This window comes from Urocampus carinirostris, chromosome 2 (assembly GCF_059441175.1).
Source record: "Urocampus carinirostris isolate Australia breed hairy pipefish chromosome 2, RoL_Ucar_1.0, whole genome shotgun sequence".
NCBI lineage: Eukaryota > Metazoa > Chordata > Actinopteri > Syngnathiformes > Syngnathidae > Urocampus > Urocampus carinirostris.
Window position 1 is genome coordinate 29,321,762 of NC_142350.1, and position 22,323 is coordinate 29,344,084.

Sequence of the window (22,323 nt, forward strand, 5' to 3'; positions counted from 1 at the left end):
TTTCATAGTGCCCAGTTTAGGTGTAGCATGCACCTTCCCTCTTAAGCGCGACCCAAAGGGGGCAATGACATTTCATAGGACAATGCCAGCTGCAGGTAATCATGATGGAAGAAAAAATGCATTGGCTAAGTGAAGCCGCCAGTGAGAAGTGACAATGTTATTCTTAAGCAGGCTTGTTGAGAAACATGGCAACAATTTCAAGCATTTACAATCACTTCATCCACAATTCAAGCACTTTTCCATCATTGAAAACATACTGAAAAGAAATCTATTGAAATACTACCACAGTAAAACTATAATCCAATACATTAGATGAGCAAAAGGTATATAAATTGAATTATTACAACATAAATGCTACAAAAATACAACAACAGTAATATTTCAAAAATGCTAAAGGAATGTTAAGAATACTGCTATGGAAACACTAACAAGATAATTCAGAAATAATACAAAAATACTACTATGGAAATAATTAAAAGAAATACTACGAAAATATGACTACAATAATACTATAATATAAAAATACTACTAAAAAAATGTCATAAATACTACAAAAATAAAACTACAGTAATACTACAAATATATTATTTTATGATGGAAATACTACGGAAATTCTTTAGAAACACTATTAAAACACTGCTCGGACAGTACAAAAATACCTCTTCAGTAATACTATAAAGTAAGAGATAGTACTACAGAAGTAATACAAAAGAAATACTACAAAAATACTACTGCAGTAATACTAAAAAAATATGACTACAGTAATACTATAATCTAAAAATACTACTACAGAAAAATTATGACGAAACGCTACAAAAATAAAACTGCAGTAATACTGCAAAAATAATACAAATATATTACAAACATTTTAATGATGGAATTAATACGGAAATCTTTTAGGAAAACTACTAGAACACTGCTTGGAAATACTACAAAAATCAGTAAAACTATTATGCAAGAGACAGTACTACAGTAATATTACAAAAGAAATACTACAAAATTACTACAGCAGTAATAATACAAAAATAGTACAGAGAAGTTACAAAATACCACATAAATACTCCATAAATACTACAAAAATACAACAAAAGTAATGCTTACAAACTAATTTGAAATTTGGTGCTTAAAACAGGAACCCTATATATCATTTTGCCTTAACTCTGAGCTTTCCAAAAACCCATTTCAGGGGACTAATCATATTAAATACAAATATAACATGTAGATGACGGGACATATATTTATTCAGAAATGAGAAAAAATGAATAGGTCTCGAGGACCGGCCCCTTGACCAAAGTATTTAACCCAATGTGGACCCCCGACTCTATATAGTTGCCCACCCCTTGTATAGAAGCAACCATAGCTATCTGCAATACATCATCCAAGCTCATCTCCGTTCTCTAAGCTCCAGCCTTATGTGTTATGTCACATTAAGAATGATATTTGCACGATCCGTCATCATTTTTCGGTTCTGCGGCAACTGTCTTTTTTCCCTTTTTGCATCTTTCGCAGCACTTGCTTCTTAATTTAATTTGCATAACAACAATGCTGTTATGCCACATCTGCTTCACTGCCCCTCGGTGTGATCAGGCTACGTCAAAGTCTCATTATTTGAAAATCTTGACGTACGCAAACACACACATAAACACGCGCAGACACACACCTCTCTTAAATAAACAGCGTAAGCACCTCTCTCCTGACATCCATTCCTCGACCGAGCTGCATGTTTGGGCAAAGTACAACAGAGCGCCAGAGGCGACGTATTATCTTGCTATTGTTTACTGATGGCCTGAAAAGGAAACGGATACGCTCGCAGTCTATGTGTGTCCCTGAGAAAGTGTATTATAACCAGTGTTGGGAACAACGATGTAATAAAAAAAAACACTGTTACATAACAGCTTTATTTTTCAGTAACGGGTTAATTTAACTACTGTATTTCCACGACCATAAGGGTGCACCAAGTTAAAAAGCACAATCTCCGTAGCCGATTCTTTTCTGCATTTAATACAATCACAGGGAGCACCGCAAGATAGGGCGAAAGTGCCCTCTGCTGCGCTGCCTAAAAACAACACAGACAAGCATACACAAGTGTTTGTATTTTAAAATATGGCGAGAGCAAAACTGATTTTGGTTGTGGTTTATTTAGGTATTGATTACGAAGTAAAACACACGGATAAAAAGTTGTGAGAATTCATCTTTTAGCTTCCTCCACTTGTGAACCATCGATTCATTATTCAAGAGATCGCAGTTCGAATCCCGCCTCCTCCATGTCGAAGTGTCCTTGGGTAAGACACTGAACCCCTAATACCCCCAATAAGCAGGTTAGCGCCTTACATGGCTGCACGGCCGCTATTGGGAAATGTGAAATACACTGTAAAGTGCTTTGGGAAGTCTTGACTTGAAAAGCGCTATATAAATGCAGATCATTTCATCTCATATTTAATTCTCTCGCGGCTGCTCGGTTTCCATAATCTTCCACACAGCGTAGAAATCGACATACTGTGGCCGATGAAAACATGGAAGGCATTTACTGGAAGTAAAATGAGGTTTTGGATTCCATTCATATTTGGGGGGACGACTCTGTACAGCATCCGGAAGCACAATAACTTTCAAATTGCTAGATACGCTACGCCGTTAGCATCCATAAGTAGTTTCGCAAACAATAGACGCATTGCGTGTGACATCACGTGTCCTCTTGTGCGTAAGCGGGACATAGCAGCGTTGACACAGGAGACGCATAGAAATCATAGCAGATCACACACAAGACGCATTTAATTGGAAATGTGAACGATCGCACAATAGCAATGGATTTCACTCCGCAAAAATCATAAATCAAAGGTATGACTTGGCCAAATCTCGAACCTGTAACCTACGAGTCTCGGGGCAGGAGCCCAACCCTAAGGCCAACGGGCTGGTTTACGTCCACTGCTTCACATCGCACACAGGGCGCACTGCACGATTAGGAGCGCTGCACAATTTGAAGAAAAACTGAGGCTTTTTAAAGTTAAGTGCCCAACACTTATAACACAATGTCGGCAAACACTGGGCCACGGACTGGTACTGGACCGTCGGTGATCTGACGAAACATCCTACACTGCCGAGATGTCCTACCATAAGCTGATTTGACAGCAATTTTATTTTTTCTATAATCAAGTAAAGCCAGCAACACTAAAACTCGGGCTTAAAAAAAATCCAGGTTTAAAAGCCCGAACCCGACTGATTAACTTGATTTAATGGGCCGGGCCCAAAGTAAACCTGAAGCTGTGCTTCAGCGCGAAAGTGGACGGCTGAAGTATGTGCAGCGCTGAACTCCAACTTTAGGTTTACTTCAAGCTGGATCCCTCAAACCAAATGTGCACGTCGGCATGCAGTGCACACTTCAATTCAGCACCAAAGTATGCATGTCGCCTAAGTATGCGCGGCGCCGAGGTGCAGCGCCAAAGTGTTACCCAAGTAAAAGTACTGTTACTTCAGAATGAAAATACTCAAGTATAAGTAAGAAGTAGTCATCCAAATAATTACTTAAATAAACGTAAGTGCATGTTGTGCAGATCCTTCATGAAAAAAAGAAAAAAAAAACACGGCGAGGGAGAAGCCCGGCCTGGCCTAAAATCTTACCTTTAGTTGGCATGCATACATACACTGTGTAAAAAGAGAAATGTGGAAAGAACTTTCCTGGGAATGCATGCTACATTGCATGCATCACTTCTGGAGAAATGAGATGAGCGAAAAAACAAATCTAAGAAGTGGATCGCATCTCCAAACTACATTACTGCCGCGAGTTTTGATGCAATCCAGGAGATAATAAAGCGGGGAAAACCGTTCACAGTCATTCATGAAGCAGTCATTCATCAAAATATCGGAACACCTATTTTCAGACTTCAAGAACCAAAGTAAAATAAAGCAGAAAATTAAAAACATGCCTCTAAGACAGTGAAGGAAAGGGCTGTTAAAATAGCAAGCAACATCACTGAACAGCAAATCATTATCCAGAGGACACGCTGCATCCAGCTATTCTCATTTTGATTGTAGGCTAACATAGCTAATATAGATACACACAGCATGTGATACAGTCATAATGAAGCTTATGAAAGGAGTAAATGTTTCGTGTCTCCGGACAAATTTATTTTGTGTATTTTTGGTCCAATAAGGCTCTTTCAACAATTTAGGTTGCCTCCATCTGGTCCAGAGTATTTATTTTGTTGTTAACAGTAAAAACCATCTGTGCTGTAAAACGAAATCATAACCTCATCAAGCTTCTCATTCATCTGTGCGTCACATTTCGGACATGACTGTCTTTTGACTTGTACAAAGCAGATGGTCGTCATTATTTCCACCCCGCAAAAATGGCCGTGTTTTGCCATTGCCCTGTGCTCCTGAATTAAAACAGAGGTTTTAATTGCCTTCCTTAAACACACACACAAAAAAAGAATTGGTTCACCAAGGCAATCTCTTCTCAGTCGATCATGTTTTTGATTACGAGAGAGCGCCAAACTGCAAATGTTTCAGAAAGTACCATTTCCTTAAAAATATTGCGTCGAAAAGCATGAGTGGGTAATTCGTCAGTCACTTGGCTACCAGTTAAAAGACTTGCTGCGACAGCTCAGCCCCACCGGTCTCAATTTTTCATGTAGTTTGTTTAGAGTTCAGCAGTTTATTTTGGGATGGAATCTATTCAACACAATGACACATAGACAACGCTAGTAATAGGACAGTTTTATAATTGGCACAGAGATGGGCACCGTAACACAAAGAACTCCTTCAAGGTACAGTGTGTAATATTTGACTAGATGTTTCTGTCTTGTGTTGTGCAACCTGAAGCAGCTGCAATGATGCTTTCAGCCAAAAGATTTGAGGTTACGAACACCACTTTTAAGGAGAGGGGACCAAATAATATTACACACCACACTTTTCATTTATTACATATCGTATCCAGTATATTTCGTTCCACTTCACAATAGAGTCCAAATTCCCAATTGATTCTCGACAAAAAAAGTAAACATTTTGACGATTGCGTTTGATGAATGGAATGTGGTGAAAATTTGGAAAGTTCAAGGGGGCTGGATAATTTGGCGAAAAACATAGGACCTTCCTTTGCTGCCTAACCTTGTATCATTACAATGTGCTCCCTCTGAATTATTTATTTTTGTTTTGAATGCAGTTGATGTGGAACTCGATTCCTGGCAAATATCTCTAAATTGGCACTTGAAATTCTTGTCAGAAGAAACCCTGTTTAGTAAAAAGCTCAAGTTTCTCTTACAGATGCACATACTTTGCATCAAATACAGCAAAGTAGGACAGAATGAAGGCAAAATCAAGTTTAGTATGATAAGAAGGGCAGGCCATGTTTGTGGGTAGGTATCATCCTTCATGTGCACTGTCGCATATAAATCCTTAGAGAAGAAGGAACTCTTGGAATTTAAATGTACTATTGCATGTGATTCAAATGCTTTTCAATAACAACTGATGATCTACTTTTGAAAATTCAAAGGGTCGTTTCTTCAGCCTTGGATCCGCAGAGAACTCAATACAAAACGAGGTGAAACCCCCGAGGCAGCTTTATAATATCATTTTCTTGCCGTTGCAGGTTCTAAGTGAAACTCCATTTATTCACCAGAGACCTTAGAGATGTGAGTGGGAATGACGGGCAAACAGGTTGAAAAACAGCGATGGATGGGTAGATATTACCGGTACATCAACAGATATGTTTTCCCTTTCATCAAGAGTGAAAAATGATGAAGTGACATCCAAGCTTAAGACAGAATCTAATGTGAAACTATAATAGTTAGCATTGGGGCTGCCAAAAACAAATCGATAAAATCGGTTCAAATCGATTATCAAAGGGTTGGCAACTTATTCATTCGTCGTGTCGTGCGATTTATGAGCCACTAAGCACGTTAAATCAACGCAAGAAAGTGCATTGCATTTCGTTGTAAAGGTCGAGGTTGTAGTACCGGTTTGTTGCGGCAGATGACGCTCTATGACCGTTTTTTTTTATAAAGGTATCTTCATTTTCTTTCAACCCTTTTTTGGTGAACATCGCATCATTCCAAATAAAATTGGCATGAAACAGACAAACCGAAAGTGCTACAAAAATAGAGTTACAATTCAGAAACTGAAAAAATAAACTAAACTAAAAATAATCATGATCATAACGTGTTTAACTCAATGGGAAGCACACAGACGCTCCCCTACTTACAACCATTCGAGTTCCGAAAAACGGTACATACGAACATATTTTTCGGGATTTCGAAAACTATCTGGACATTGCTGTAAGTTAGATTTTGTACTGTGCACCTTTTTCCGAGTACAGGGCATTTCTTTCTGGCGCTACTGGCGTGTGGTGGCACTGTGAAAGGTCACCCAGCATCCATCCTGAAGAACAAGTCCGGCTTCTTCTTCCTAGTTCGTGTGTAAACATAATATACTGTATCTTCTGCGCGCTAAGAACATTGACATTTTTATTGTTTAATACCTCATGCATCCATTCAATATGGTTGGTGTAAGGCAGGGATCGGGAACCTATGGCTCGCGAGCCATATATGGCTCTTTCTATGAGTATCTGTGGCTCAGAGACCAATTTGATTGCATGCAAAATTTCTCCATCTTGTTCAAAACCGGAATTGCCTATCCTATTTAGGTACACGTAAAGCCAAACCAAAGCTAAATACAAAGGTAACACTTCGCAGTATATATAGGGCACGTTTTTCACTACAATTTACAGTCAAGGTGTCACACAAAAAAAGGGGGAAAAAAAACTCGTTTTGGCTGTACAACGCTAAAGAATCCTTTATTTAAAAGTTCACTATATAATCTGTGTTCAGTGTTCAGATACTTTATGATGAATCCACAGAACTGTAAATACGCCAAAACACCGGAAGAGAACTTAGTCATTTGATTGGGTGAGTGGGAGGGATGGGTGGAGCTATGCAAAAAGTACAAGCATTCCCTCTCATCTCTCGCCAAAGGTAAGCACATAAGGCTCCCTATTCTCAGAATGTTGTGACGTTTTTACAAAATAAATGCTTGCATCTGGTTTTGAAACCAATATGTATGAAAAAAAGGGTCAAAAGGAGTTTAACCGATCTTGAGTAATTGCAAGAAAGAGACAAGTTTAAAGTGGTCTGTTTGTTGAATTTGGGACAGGGGCTCTGGCATTATTCTCTTTTCATAATTTTTATCAAATCATCAAAAATAAATGTGCTGAAGACTAAGCTTTTGTCTGGGGCGCCGGTTTAGCAATCTCATAATATATGGTGTGGCTCTTTCCCAAAATAAAATTAATATTTTTTGCTTTTATGGCTCTTTGAGTCAAAAAGGTTCCAGACCCCTGGTGTAAGGTGTAAAGAAGAGGCGAGTTGTTTCTTTTGAAACGAAAGTGGAATAAGAAAGCTTGATGCAGTTGAGAAAAGGGTCGGAACGCTTTTTTTTCAGCCACTTTTTACCACAGAGGGTAAAATTAAGTTAAACTCAACTTTATTTAATTTTATAGAGCACATTATTTTATGAAATGTTTATTTTTTTCGTACATTACAATACGGGTTACTTATACAAGCCTTAAACGTATATACCTTAAACATACAAAATATTGCACTGAAACAACTTACGAACGATCATAAGTAGGGCAGCGTCTGTGTTATATATCATTTGCACAAAAAACACATTTATTTAAAAGTGGGTTTATTTTTTGGGCAGATACAAATTTTGTTACACATAAAATCAGATTTATAGCTCTTTGTTCATTTTTGTTTTGTATGATAAATCCAAATGTAAAATAATCTTTTAATACGGTGGTAGAAAAAGAGAATCTTATATCTTTGCAGGTATATAGCATACATTTGTATATAATTGTGTTTATTTGTTTGCAGTGGACGAAGTTATTTGATGAACACTTGGATTTTTTTCATTGTTTTATGTTATACAATATTTTGTTTTGTGCACTATTTTTCGATTTGTCCAAAAATCCAACATTTTACATAAAGGAGGAAATAAAACCAATTAGCATAACAATATGCATAATGCATAAAAGCCTTTAATGGGGCCACATTTGCTGTCGAGTTTGAGCTTGAAAATGACATTAACTGTAGGTTACGCACTGATGATTTTAGAACCCTGCCGTTTTGCACTTAAGGTGTCACAGCAGGTGAATTATGGTAAAATTTGAATTAGAAGAATCTTTTTTTAAAGCGCCAAAAGTCACTCAGCTTTTGAAAACAAAGTGTCAGCTTGCCTCAAATTTCCCCGTCATCTTTGCTCAAGATATTTGGATTCTATTCTGGAAAACACCGCCATTGTGTTGACGTACAACAGAGACAAATACTAGTACAAAAACAAACCTTTTTTAAATAAGTGCCGGGTCTGATAAACGCTTGTTGTTGATCTTTCCACATACAATCCCTGTTAGCTAATGGCTATTACATAGTCAGCTTAAGGGTATTCACATATTATTGTAATGATGATGCATACTTTGCACTGCAGCCTGCGTGGTACAAAATACTTTAGGCTAAACAAAATGAGCGCCATAAGGCAAACCATGTTTTATGTGCGCAGGCTTGGGGAGAAACGCAATTCATATAACGGTGTTACATAATGAGGGTAGAAAAAAAATGAAACAATATTTCGTTACAGTTACAGAAAAACAACGTCATCTAATTACAGGTACACTTTACTAAAACAAGAATGTCTTTGCAGGATTAGAATTCTATTTACAAGTATATTTACATATATATTATGCGCCGGTAAATGAGTTGTGTGTATCATGATTTCAATTACTGACACTCAAGAGACAGAGAAATGAGGGGTATACATGACGTGGGCGGACATCGGAGTAATGTCTTTATGTGTTGTGCAGATTGCATGTTTGTGACACTGTGTTGCAGATAAAAGCACTTTTCTTTTAGCCTGTATTTTACTTGTCCCTCTATTTAGCACTCATTTCATTGAATTGGCATAAGCCTGGAGTTACATGAGAGCAACGCACTTGCAGGACATTTAGTAAATATGATGGATTGTCTTGTTGTTGTATTTTGCAGTAAATTAGTGTTTAAAATTCCTATACTGTCACTGTATGTTTGTGTAAAACTTGAACACAACAGGGTTCGTACACCTTTTTCATGGCCAAATTCCAGCACTTTTCAAGCACTTTCGAGATCAATTGTTCCATTTTCTAATACTTTCAAAGGAAGAAATCCAGCGCCGATCACATTCAAGTATTTTTTTTTTGTCGACTTTGCCATTGGGTTGCTGTAAACAGACATGAATTCTGCCATTTTGCTTCAACAATGCACGCACTGCTTTAATACGTAAAACTAGTTTACAAACATGGAAAAGGCTTGATAGGTGTTGTGTAATATTGGAGTAGATACAGGACAAAAAAAGAAAGTACTGTATGTATAAAAAGAAGAAAATGAGCCAAATTTGTACTTATTTTAATGATATTGGTTGCGCTAAAACATTGCATTAAAACCTTCAATCTTAGAACCTGCTAATCCTTTGCCTTTTATTGAACTTATTTCAATTTATATTTTTTGCGTGATTTTCAGAGGATTTGTGTCTGAATTGGTTAAAAATAAATGTTAATAGTTATTTTTCTGCATTTTATCATTTAATTATAGCACTAAAGGGTTAATACTTTTAATTTGTATTTTATGTTGTTGTTTGAGTGTGTAAAAGGCTAAAGTCATTTTCCTTATTTTTGTCGACCTGTGAAGATTTTAATTTATGTTTTTTTTGTGTTTTTCAGCGATCATCTGCAAAACATTTGCAATTACTAATTACTAAATAATATGGTGCCGAAGGTTTTACTATATTTGATTGAAAAAACAAGAAAAAATCTGAGGAACCGTTCGGGAGCAGAAAGAGCAGTGAGCCAAGACAAAAAAGCTGGTTTTCTAAATAGAGCGGTCCAATAACTTTTATTTAAAGAAAGTTTTAACGATTAAAAAAAATATATATATCCAGGGCAAAACGCTCACCTAAGAAAAACTGATTTAGTTAAGAGTGACATTTAGAGCAAAAAAATAAAAAGAAAGACTATTCCTAGATTTGTGAAATTTTGCAAATAACTTGATTGAATACCACAATCAGGGAATTTAATTCCAACCTTCGATGTCAGATTTGAGATCATTTTCAAATTGATGACTTCTTCAAATGATTGAGGTAAATTTCCAGCTGAACCTCTTCCAGTAATAGATAAGTTGAAACACTGGACAGCTTTTCGGCACTTTAAAGTAATAGGAACAAACTAGCTAAGTGCAGTAAGACAAAATTATAAAACTGTAATTGTTATATTTATTTAGTGTTAAAGTTCTCATTTAGCTTCACATTTTTTGGATATTCTTTTTCAAAAAACACATAATTTTTATTTTATATTTTGAATATCATAATACAATTAGTATCTAACGTATTACTGTGCTGAGCATTTGCAGATGCAAAGTGAGGCACTCAATTATCTTGCCTCACGGCAGAATGCGATAGTGAGACAAAAGATTCTGATTTGGCACACATCTCATTCTAAAACAATAGAATTAGTACTCGTATTTGTAAACTAAAAGCAAGTCAAGCCATCTTGTACATTTTTTATCGTTGCGTGGACTTTTTTTTATAATGGAGGATAATGTATGAATTAATGCTTTCTTTCAAAAAGAGCCCAGTAACCACTTCATTTATAGGTTAAGGTAAGGCAGTAAAACATTTGTTTGTCTATGCTACAGTTTATATATTGCTTTCTTGCTCTGACTATATAATGATAAATCTATTTCTAAATTTGAATGTGTCTCGCCAGAAACAAACTTAACCGCACGCCACTGGAAGAAACTTAACAAATTTAGATTTTTGGGTGAGTAAAATACCTGAGATTCAACAATCAACTATGCTTCTTTTTTTAAATCTCAAATCCTAAAATTTAGTCAATAGCATTGTCATGATTATAACAGAGTTTGAAGACATTCAGCAAAGTATGAGTACTGTCATTACAATCTGAAATAAATAAATAAATAAGCTCTTTTTTTGGACTCAGAATATTGGGATAAGTAATCAGTAGCCACAAGTCATTAGACTAGCATTAAAACAGAATTTTTGAGTTTGTCACTATGTTGACTTGACTTCCACCAATAGCACAAATTGTAACTGCACCTTCTGGTCAAGCTTTTTGGTCAGACTTTTGATTACTTCACAAATTATACTGTGCTTCATCTTACAATAATGTAGTAAATAATTTAAATGCCCCAGAATAGGGTCCAGTTTTTAAAAAAAAAAGCCGGTTACTTGTTTGCAGTCTAAGAACTTGCGCAGGGCAAAACAACACAGCCAGAATTCCAATTGATTGTTTGTTTTGCCCTAAAGCGACATTTGCCAACACTGTTTTACGCACTTAGTGTACTTTGCATTTTTCTGACAAATTCAATTTGTGTTCAGGATTTTCATTTTTGAAGTGTTTGTCCCAGGTTTTTTTAACCGCGTTCGCATCAAGAATAAAACACATTTACTCAAATTCAAATCTTTTATAAGATGTCACTACGATTTACGACTACAAGTCAACAAAAGATTGTGACTGTCTAGATAAAGGCTTTACTTTAATTTGACCAACTGAAACCTGAAAGAAAAGTCAGCCTTTTTGATGCAAAGCAGGTAAAAGAGTGAAATATAAAACAAGGGCATTATATTTTGACCATATTTCTTCTGTCGGCAACCATTATTAATTATTCAACATGAGGGTATTTTCTTAAATTCTTCGCTAAATAATGCATGGATGCAGCTTCGCTTGATTAGACAGCTGTTTGTTTTGCTGTTCATTTCCCACGTACAAAAAAGTGATACGCCATATTTGTTTACCATCTCACTGAATGTCCTTGTGTGAACTGATAAAAATACATTGTAAGCCAGCTCGAAAACGTAATCACTTTTAGATTCTAGCGATGATACAAAGCATGTACCATAGTTTCCACACTATGAGGCGCACCAGATTATCAAGTGTAAGGCGCACCACTCATACAAAAGGCACACTGGACTATAGGGAGCATGAAATTGAGACTACAGTAAGATCTTCCGAGTAGCTGTTGGGCTCTTAATACACTTATGGCAGGGGTCGGGAATCTATGGTTGCACATGCACACTGGGCGTTGGTAGGACGTCTCAATGGGTAGGAATACATTTCTGAACACCGGGTTCGCATCACGTGTCAAATAATCTATTGCGTTCTGGGCCAGTGATTAGTATCGATTGATCAATCATTGCTCAAATACCGAGGTTATACCATAAGACCTTTTGTACAGAGTTCCCGCAGGATTTTTACGTTTAAATTTAAGACCTTTTAAGACCTTTTCAACACCACAGCAATGACATTTAAGACTGATCTCGCACCTATTCTGACATACAGACACGGGAGGCGGGCACTGAGTCGTGACGGACACGGCGCCTGACACCACCCGGGCGCGACTTCAAAGCCCCGCCCTGCACCGGAAGAGTAGTTTGCAAGGGTGGCGGGACCGAGCTGGCACAGAGGAGGGACTGACACAGCTTCACCCAGGCATGGACTAAGCGTGGAATTGAGGCGGCCGCAAGCAAGACCCAATTGAGGATTTGGATGGGTATGGTCCGACTTAGACGCCAAGGCGGCTCACAAGCCGCCGCCGTCAAAAGGACAGAACCAAGTACAGGGCCTCGTCTCCCTCGGGGAATGCCGTAGAATGCGACCCACCCGAGTGGGGCGCGGTGACCACGCGGCGGAACGGAACCACGACGGCAAAGACCCGGCCACACAGGAGTGCCGGGGCGAATGCTCAAGCAGACACGTAAAGCCGGCCTGCGCTCTTGGTCCCCTTAACCGCCGTGTGGGCAGGGATGCAGGTGACTGTGTGGGGGTTGGCACCGTCGCAACGGGTTTGGGATGTCAGCCGATCGACCGAGTGATGGAAGTCCGCGCCAACCTGCAGCGTTATCCCTGCTGCCCCCGCCGCAACATGTTCCGGATGTCACCCGACCGACTCCGAGATGAAGGTCTGTGCCTAACTGCTGCCTTTACTCTCCCGCGCCGGACAATGGTGGTGTCACCGCTGTGACGGGTTTAGGCGGCAGATGGGCGACCCCTATCAACCACGACAGCTTAAACCTATACTTTCTCATTCCAAAGTTACTTTGATGACAACAACGGGATAGAGACCATGTTTGCATTAATTAACACTTATTGGTATGTATTATCTACATGAAAAAAACATAGCATTACAATGATGTCTACCAACAGGTTTTTCTCACTTACAATAAAATGTGGGCATGAAGATAGATAGATAGATAGATAGATAGATAGATAGATAGATAGATAGATAGATAGATAGATAGATAGATAGATAGATAGATAGATAGATAGATAGATAGATAGATAGATAGATAGATAGATAGATAGATAGATAGATAGATAGATAGATAGATAGATAGAAAACGACTGCTTGCTTATTTGGCTCCAACGTAAAGCTGTATTTTCGAAAATGCGTGAATCTGGATTTTCCAACCGACGCAATGCATTTATTGGTCAGAGATCGATAAAGTCAGAGAAAAATGAAAAATCATTTTATGACACAACCATCCATACTTTTGTTAATTAACTTATTATACAGTTATTAGCTCTATATCTCAGGGGTGGCGAACAAGTTTGAAACAAAGAGCCGAAATTTTTAATTGTGAGTCAAAGAGCCACACCACGCACTGAACGGCATTAGCCGTAACCTACGCAGATGATTGGCAGTCACATATGTGTCCGGAGCAGCATAAAAACAACAAATCTGCCAAATTAATTTCTAAATATTATTTATTATTTGTTATTAACTCTGATGGATTCAAGTGTGTTTTAAGAGGGGAAAAAAAAAAAAACATGAAACAAGGCAAAGAGCCACAGTATATAGAAAATATGATGAGGCAAAGAACCGCATTCTTATTGGCTCTAGAGCCGCGTGTTTGCCATCCCTGACCCATCTAAATAAAACAGGGAAAACTTAAGACACTTGAGAGGTATTTGTTGACAAAATTTAAGAGTGTTTCAATCCCTTATTTGGGTTTATCAAATTATTCAAGTTTCAAGTCAACAATGATTACTATATGCATTTGTTACCACATTCGCCTAACACGCAAAAGGTCGCCGGTTCGAGGCCGAGTGGAAACATATGTTGACTTGGAGAGGGATGGGTAGGACCAGGCTGCCCAAGCCACACCACAGGAAATGTTGCCCATACGACCCTAATGGTTAAGGGATCCAACCAACTATTTGCAATCTTCTGTATTCTGCCTGATATAATTTTACATTCCTGGCCAATTTGGGGTTTTTAGGTGAACCTTACACAGTATTTCTGGCAAATCAACCCTTAGTAACTTCTTAAAATAAAATAGAAAACTTCCCACTTCCTCTGGATTGTGATAATGCAACATTTGGCGTTCCAATGTCCGAGTTGCACACATGGCCGAGCGCTTCCTGTTAGACGAGCTTGTTTGTGACAAATGATGCAGAAGCTGCATTAACAAAGAGTTTGCTCTTGGCCTCAGCCAGACTTTGCTGCGGATACAAGAAAAGTGAACTTGGCATTGTGCGATGAGTTAGGGTTGCAGAGAGCAAGGGGGCGGAACGGTCACCCATGGGAGACATGCGGTTCCCAGCACATGTTTTGCAGGGATAAAAAAATGGGGTGGGGGTTCGGTTGGAATTCCCTTGACAGTAAATAAACAATTACTAACAGACAGCCAAAATGAACTTCTGGTCTAAAAATAGCTCGCATATGGTTTTCGTCTGCTTCCCGTGGACATTTGTTTTGGTATTCTACTTCATGAGCTTTCTTTAAGACCGTTATTTTCAGCAGGAAAGACTAGAATACGCATGTCTAAAGTCCGGCACAAAAGAGAGTTATGGCCCGTGATCAAATTTTTACTGGCCCTCGGCCTTTGCCATAGAATTAATAACATGTGGCCCGCCAGTAATGTTGATGCAGTTAAAGATACATTTTTACAAAAAACAAAACGAAAAAACACCATTGCACCCGATAATGGCAGTAGCCTATTGGCCCCCTTTCCTTTGGCTTTATGTGAGAATTTTAGCCCACCCCATTTCCGACATGGGAATGAAATGAAATGATCTGCATTTATATAGCACTTTTCAAGTCAATGACTTCCCAAAGCGCTTTACAGTGTGCTTCACATTTCCCAATAGCGGCCTTATATTGCAGCCATGTAAGACGCTAACCTGCTTATTGGGGGTATTAGGGGTTCAGTGTCTTACCCAAGGACACTTCGACATGTAACACGGACAAGCTGGGATTCGAACTGGGATCCCTTGATCCCAAGACGAGCGCTCTACCTCCTGAGCTACTGCTGCCCCAAACATTTACATGGTGACTGTAAATAAAAAGAAGAAAAGTTGATTGTGAGGGCCGCCGCCGCATTCAGGACAAGGTGAAATAGGAGTGTTTCTTTCATCGAAATCCAAAACAACTGTGCATCCGCCTAATTTGCCAAGAGACTGTGGTTGTTTTCAAAGAGTATAATTTCAAGAGGCACAGACAAAAGCTGTGGACTACGACAAGCTAACTGGAAACGATCAATATGAAAATGTAAAGCACCTGGAAGCAGTTTTGACGGCACAGCAGCGCTTTTTCACAAAACCCTGCGAGTCAAATAAAAATGTTAAATAGATATTAGTTTGTTCCTGAGTTGAATAAATAATGAATAAAATAAATGTTGTTTTACCAAACATACTTTTTGTTCATTTCAAAATGGTCTGTGATTTTGTTGCAATTTGCAACAAATGTATTCCTTTATGCATTTATTATTTCATTCATTTTCTTTATCTGTTTATTTTTTAGCTTAGGGTCATGTTTCATGTGTTCTTCAGAAGGATATTCCAGCTTTTTTTAGGCGAAGGCCTGGGTAAGTTTCCAGTTGACCACGGATCACATAGATGCAGACAACCATTCATATTCACACCCACTTACAGTTTATAGTGTCAAGTTAGCTTCTCATGCATGTGTTAGTGTTAATGGTTCAAAGAATGCCAAGTTGAATAGTCAGCCCTCACAAGAGCTCACAACATTTTGTTGATTAAAAAAACCTCTCTTTTTGGTGCATCATTTCAATTTGTCGCATTTCTAATTAATTTTGATCCAGAATCAAAGTAGCTGTGAGATTAGAAATGAAACGAATGAAGCTTTTAAATCACGCTCCCACCATGTATGAACATTTCCATCAGTGTCAGTGCGATGTAGCTAGCCGTACTCACTAGTACTGACTTCTTTGATCATCTCGGATGATGCGTGACAGCCGTTGACAATCTGTCGCGTCCACAGGGATAAATCTTTGCTGGTTTCCGCCCGGAAAAGATGAGTCTCGATTCCGAGGCGGGTGCCCGTCCGCGTGGCAAAAAAGAGCTCGGTGCCCGAATGAGGGGAACACATGTCGGGCCCAGAATGCACCAGTCTGGAGAAATACACCAAAAAAAGAGGCACATTGAATAGAGAGCCAAAGTTGTTCTCATTTCAAAGATAAGGTTGAATCTGTTCCAAGCTCAAATTATATTCATCAACAAACTTTTACATGGAGCGTTTTATATAACAATGGATAAAAAAATGGGTCTAAAAGTAAAAGCTTTATATAACTTGATGACATCATCCTGTTATGGGACACCTCCGTGTGAGGATAGTTAAATGTGACTTTGATAATGGTTGTTTTGGAAAGTGCACAAGACGGCTGTTGATGATATCTGTGTATTATTTGTTATTGCCACATCCGTTGCAGCCAGGTCATCTTAGAAGGGGGATTACCTCATGTGCAGTCCCTTCTCAAGGTTTCTTCATACTGATGTTTTTGAGGGTTTTTTTTGCCCTTAAGTAGGTTTTACATTAGGGCATGGTGTAATAATAGTCTGTAGTTTGCCCTAGTATGTGCAGCCCTTTGAGAATCCTTGTGATTAAGGGCTTTACAAATAAACATTAATTGACTTGACTGTACAAACTCACAAGCACATAATTTGTATTATAAAAAAAAGTAATCTGCTGGAGACTGTTACCCAAGATGTTCTTTAGCATGTCTGGCAGGAGCTGATTTACTGAATTGACGTATGGCATGTCTCAGGCGGTTCGTATATTGAGCATTCGTGAAATTGTTCACATAATAGACATGCTTTTGATGTTCTCTTTCAGATTCAACATTAATACCTTTTTAATTTAATTTGCCTAAATCATGTGATTTCTGTGATATAAATGTTTTTTGAAAAGCCCTGTATGAGGGTAGCTAATTGTTTATTTTGTATTGTAATATTTATTACATTACATCCCAAATACTAAAAGGAATATAGTCACTGTCATGTTAATAAAACCTTGAAACGTATTGTCCCTAAAAAAATATTTGTATAGATTTTTAAAATGAAAACAACGGTTTGTTTAGCATTGATAGATTTACAAAAATAAACTCTTTGATAAACCATTGAGGGGCCATTTGGATAATGAAGTGGCCCAAAAAAGAATATCCCGAGTTATTTTTCCCCACATGACAGTGACAAATAAGTATAAATTGAATATCTGCAGCCCTGCCATAAATCCACGCCATCTAACATCAGTGTTTACGCAGCAGCACTTAGTGAGAAGAATTTTAGGACTCACCTTGTAGCTAGAAGAGGATACGTGTGTGCCGGACTCTGCCAGGCCTCCTTGCTTCGCGGAAGGCTGTCATAGAGCAGAAGGTCTTTCTCTGTCACCACCACAAGGACTGGTTTCCAGCACTGCTTCTCGCTCTCACTTGGCTGGGCAAAAACATTAAATTGTAGACTCAGTTCTCAGTGGCCTTAAGGATATCTGAGGTAAATATTTTTTAAAAAAGGAAAAACAAAAAAAAAAACAAGAACCGCATTTCCCGGATTATAAGGCGCACCCAAAACCCCCAAATTGGCCAGAAAGTGCGCCTTATAATCCGGTGTGTCTTTATATGCACTGCAAAATACAGTATATACAACTGGAAATGCATAGTTAACAATTAATAACAATTAATATTTCATACGGTAACTATTCTGCTTCTGAGAAACCTAATGAGTGGTTTTGAGCCCCTTCTTGTGTTGAACACGTTCATTGTTTTCTGGTAAAAGGAAAACAAAAGAGAAGTGCAGAATTTTGACAGCAGTTCAGACGCCAACATTCGAACGCTCATCGCAAATCCCTTTTTTGCTGTTGCTTTGGACAAAAATTACCCGGAAGTATGACGTGTTTTGTGATTACTCGAATAAAAACTTTTGTTTGTCAAGTCACATTTATTTATATAGCCCTTAATCGCAAAATTTGTCTCAAAGGACTGCACAGGATTACAATTACAAAATTGCACAATTACCTGATCTTAAACCAGCATGCGGGCAAGAACAACTCAAAAACCTCAGTGTGAGGAAAAAAGAGAAACCTTGAGAAAGGACCTTACATGTGGTAATCCCCCTTCCAGGATTGACCAGGTTGAATTACAATTAGCATTACTGTACACAGAATAGTAAACATTAGGTAAGATGTTGAAGATGTCCAGAAAGAGCATTACACCAACGACACCCCCAGCCTGTAAACCAGTCCAGAAAGTCTATTTGGTATCATTTTGTACAGAATGAAGTACTCTTGTTCGAATTGTTGTTAAATGAAACTGTATTCATTAACTATTCTGCCTTTGAGTAAATATATGGGGTGGTCTTCGAGTTCCCTCTTGTGCTTAAATTTTTTTAATTTTTGCTCAAATTAATGTTGATGTCAATTTTGGATTTATGAAAACATGTTTTTTTGCGGCCTTATACTGTAATCCTGTGCGACGGAGAGTGGAGAAAAAAACGGTACATATGGTTTTGAAAGAAACCTCTTAAACATGAGCCTTGCGATACATGTTCGGTTTCTCCCGGGCAAGATCTGACTTTATTCTGAAATGCAAATAAAGATTTCTCCAACAATGATCTACGGTGTGGATACCAAAATCTGTCAGTCACTATTCGTGTATGTGCCCTGTGATTGTTTGACTGCCCAGAATACCATCTACCTTTTGCCTACACTCCCTGTAATCCAGCCATCCATCCTTCCATTATCTGCACCGCTTTTTCTCAGTAGGGTCGCGGGGGTGCTGGAGCCAATCCCAGCTCTCTTTGGGCCGTCGGCAGGGGTTACTCTGAACTAGTTGCCAGCAAGTCGCAGGGCACACAGAGACAGACAACTCACTCGCTCAGTCACACTTAGGGACAATTTGGACCTTCCAATTAACCTGACATGCATGTTTTTGGAATGTGGGAGGAAAGCGGAGAGCCCAGAAGAAACCCGCGCAAGCACGGGGGGAACATGCAAACTCCACAAAGGAAGGTTCGATCCTATGACCTTAGAACTGTGCCGCACATGCGCTAACCACTGCCCTGCCATGCTGCCTCGCTGTACTACTCAAAAGGGAATTTATAGAAGACAGATGCAGTGCTGTTTAGGCAGGAAAGGCAGGTGAGGCTGTGTCATCATAGAAATCTAAAATTTTAACTATATTAAATGGTTATATGTATTCAGTGATATAGTTCTTTCTCATTTAACTTCCCAATTTGGTTTTGTTTTTTCATTTTAAAATCGCTGAATTTCACATTATGAATATTAGTAATCCAATTAGTATGAGACGCATTACAGTGCCTCTGCAGAGTGAGTCATGGAATTCCCTTGCCTCATGGCAGAGGGCAATAGTGAGACCAGACATACTGATTTGGCGGATACCCCATCCCCAAACAAGAGTATTAGTAAAGAATTTACTAAAATAACGGAAAGTCAAGCCATTCCTTTATTTTTCTTGTTGCATGTACTTCTTTTCATAATGGAAGATTACTTATCTGTTGATGCTTTTATTCAAAAGGAATAGTATATAACAGAAATCAGGAACCGATTGCGTGCGAGCCATATATGGCTCTTTTTATGAGTACATGTGGCTTGGAGATAAGATAGATATTGTGCAATTTTTTGATATTAATATAGACGTGGGGCCAAATGACACACTTGTTAATTCGAGACTATACTGATCTGGAGGGTTTTCGGTCCAGTAAACATAGGACACAGTTTTAACTACAGTCAAGGTGTCACACAGACAGACCCCGTTTTAGCTGTAAATTATTGAATAGTCCTTTATATGGAAGCTCTTTCAACAATCTCTGTGTTCACTGTCGAGACACTATATGATATGGCTCTTTCATGAGCACATAAGGCTCAGAGATAAAATTCTGGCCATGCCGTTATATTTTCTATAAACGTTTCTAATTTGATCAGCACTGAGCCGAATTTGATGCCTGCATAGTCACCGTAATGCTACACCTAAAAGTTCCATTTCAGTATATAAAGGGCAAAAACCCAACTACAGTTTATAGTCAAGGTGTCTCACTAACAGACCCATTTTTGGTTATTCGTCGCTAAAGCCACAAAGCAAACCTTAAATACCCCCAAAATTGGGAAAAGCACATTGAACAATTTGATTGGGTGAGCGGTTGGTGTGAGCAAAGCTATGCACAATCTACACCGAAGGTAAATATGCCAGTATCGTCGTTAGCAGTATTTTTTGACATTTTTGCTAAAGAACTCTGCTAGCAACTAGTTTTCAAACCATTATTTATGAAAAAAAAGAAAGTCAAAATGAGCCTCAACGATCTTAAGCAACGGTAGGAGGTAGACAAGTTTAAAGTGGTATATTTGTTGAAATGGGATAAAGGTTCTGGCTTTATTATTATTTCATAAATGTTATCAAATCATCTAACGTCACACAGTGAATTGGGTCTCATAACATATGAAACGGCTCTCTCTCAAAAATAGATCCAAACATTTTGCTATTCTGGTTCCCGACCTCTGGACTAGAACAATTGTCACAAGTGAAAGTTTTTCATGCAGTCATCTTGAATTTTAAAGATGTCAGTAAATGTCAAGTTATGTTTAGTTGTATAGCCCTTAGTCACAAGAAGTCACAGACTACAAATTCTCTCTTCCCAAAGTTGCTCAAGCACAAACTCCAGCTAACAGAGAGGAATCATGCCTATGGAATACATAAATTGCTGCAACTGTTAAACTGCAAACTTAAACTGTTTTGTTTTGCTCGCCAAGTCAATAATCGAAACGGATTGCCGGAGAAACGTGGCCCTTTCGGGATGCGTGATAGAAATGCTAATTCTTTTTCTGCTACCAATGTATAAGATTTATGTGTGTTTCACACAAAACCCCCACAATCCTACCTTTCCTCCCGGATTAATCCTTTACATTTATAGCTCCAGTATATGTATGCCACATGCCGCACGGTATTTTTACAGAAGTAACTATTCTCAATATGAGACTATTCGCTGCTCTTTCAAGTTAAGTGTTAGCCAATCACATTGGTTGAAATTCACAAGATCAAGGGTCAGCTTTAGAAAAGAATGAGATTGGGATGCTAAATCCCAACTACGATTGGGATTTCAGCTTAAAATAATTCAAAATATTATTTAAATGCACTGATGACAGTCTTTCGTGGGTAAGGAAAGGCTCGCAGATAAAACTGTTAACTCTTTTAGCGAAATGTAGCCCTGGGGTGCAATACCGTGTTTCTACCACTAGCTGCAGGAACGCCGTTGCGCTTTTCTACATTTAAGGTGTGAAAGAAGAAATGTCATTAGAATTTTTAAGTGTTTCATAGCCAATGTGATGCATCAGAGTACACATGCAAGTGTGACGTCTGCCTTCTACCATTTCTTGAATATTAAAGGTACCGTTGCACAAGATATGAGGACTTTTAACACGAATGTTTTTAGATTTCAAAGATGTCGAAGAGTCGCATCCTTAAAATGAAATGTAGGACAAATAATGGGGGGTGCGATCACTTTTGCCCTCGGGAAACCTTAGTTTTACTATCTCAGAGAGAAGTGCAATTGAACCTCCACCAAACCAGGGAAGCAGTGGCGCTCTCATTGGCAGATAGTTTTGTTTACATTCCGCCTCTACGTAGTGCATAGTGTAAACACAAAGTGGAAGAGACCATTAAGTGACCCAGTGAAAAAATATTTAATACAATTGAGGGGACAAGCGAAAAGAGACGGGGTCAAGAGACAAACGTCTCCTCCCAAAAACTAAGATGAGGAAGTTCTATTTCTTTCTTTCTCTTAATTTTTTCTCTCTTTTTCTTGCTCTCATCCTTTCTTTCTTTTTTTCTCTCTTTCTCTTTCCTTTGTTTCTTTCAATCACCCATCTCGCTTTCTTTCACTCTATCTTTGTACCTTTTTCCCCTCTTCTTTCTACTTCCAATATTTAACCTGGTAATAACATAGTAACAACATGGCAGGTAGTACAAGATAAGTTGTATTAG

The 22,323-nt window shown here is 38.4% G+C and overlaps 1 protein-coding gene across 1 annotated transcript in view; it reads right to left on the minus strand.

Annotated features, from left to right (window-relative positions):
• Positions 1-22,323, minus strand: part of sntb1 (syntrophin, basic 1) — a 76,503-nt gene that overhangs the window by 12,110 nt on the left and 42,070 nt on the right. Inside the window, exons 5-6 of the mRNA XM_088326159.1 lie at positions 17,628-17,767; positions 16,250-16,446 (exon numbers count right to left, since the gene is read on the minus strand). Coding sequence (XP_088182285.1) covers positions 16,250-16,446; positions 17,628-17,767 — 337 coding nt within the window. The remainder of the gene's footprint in view (positions 1-16,249; positions 16,447-17,627; positions 17,768-22,323) is intronic.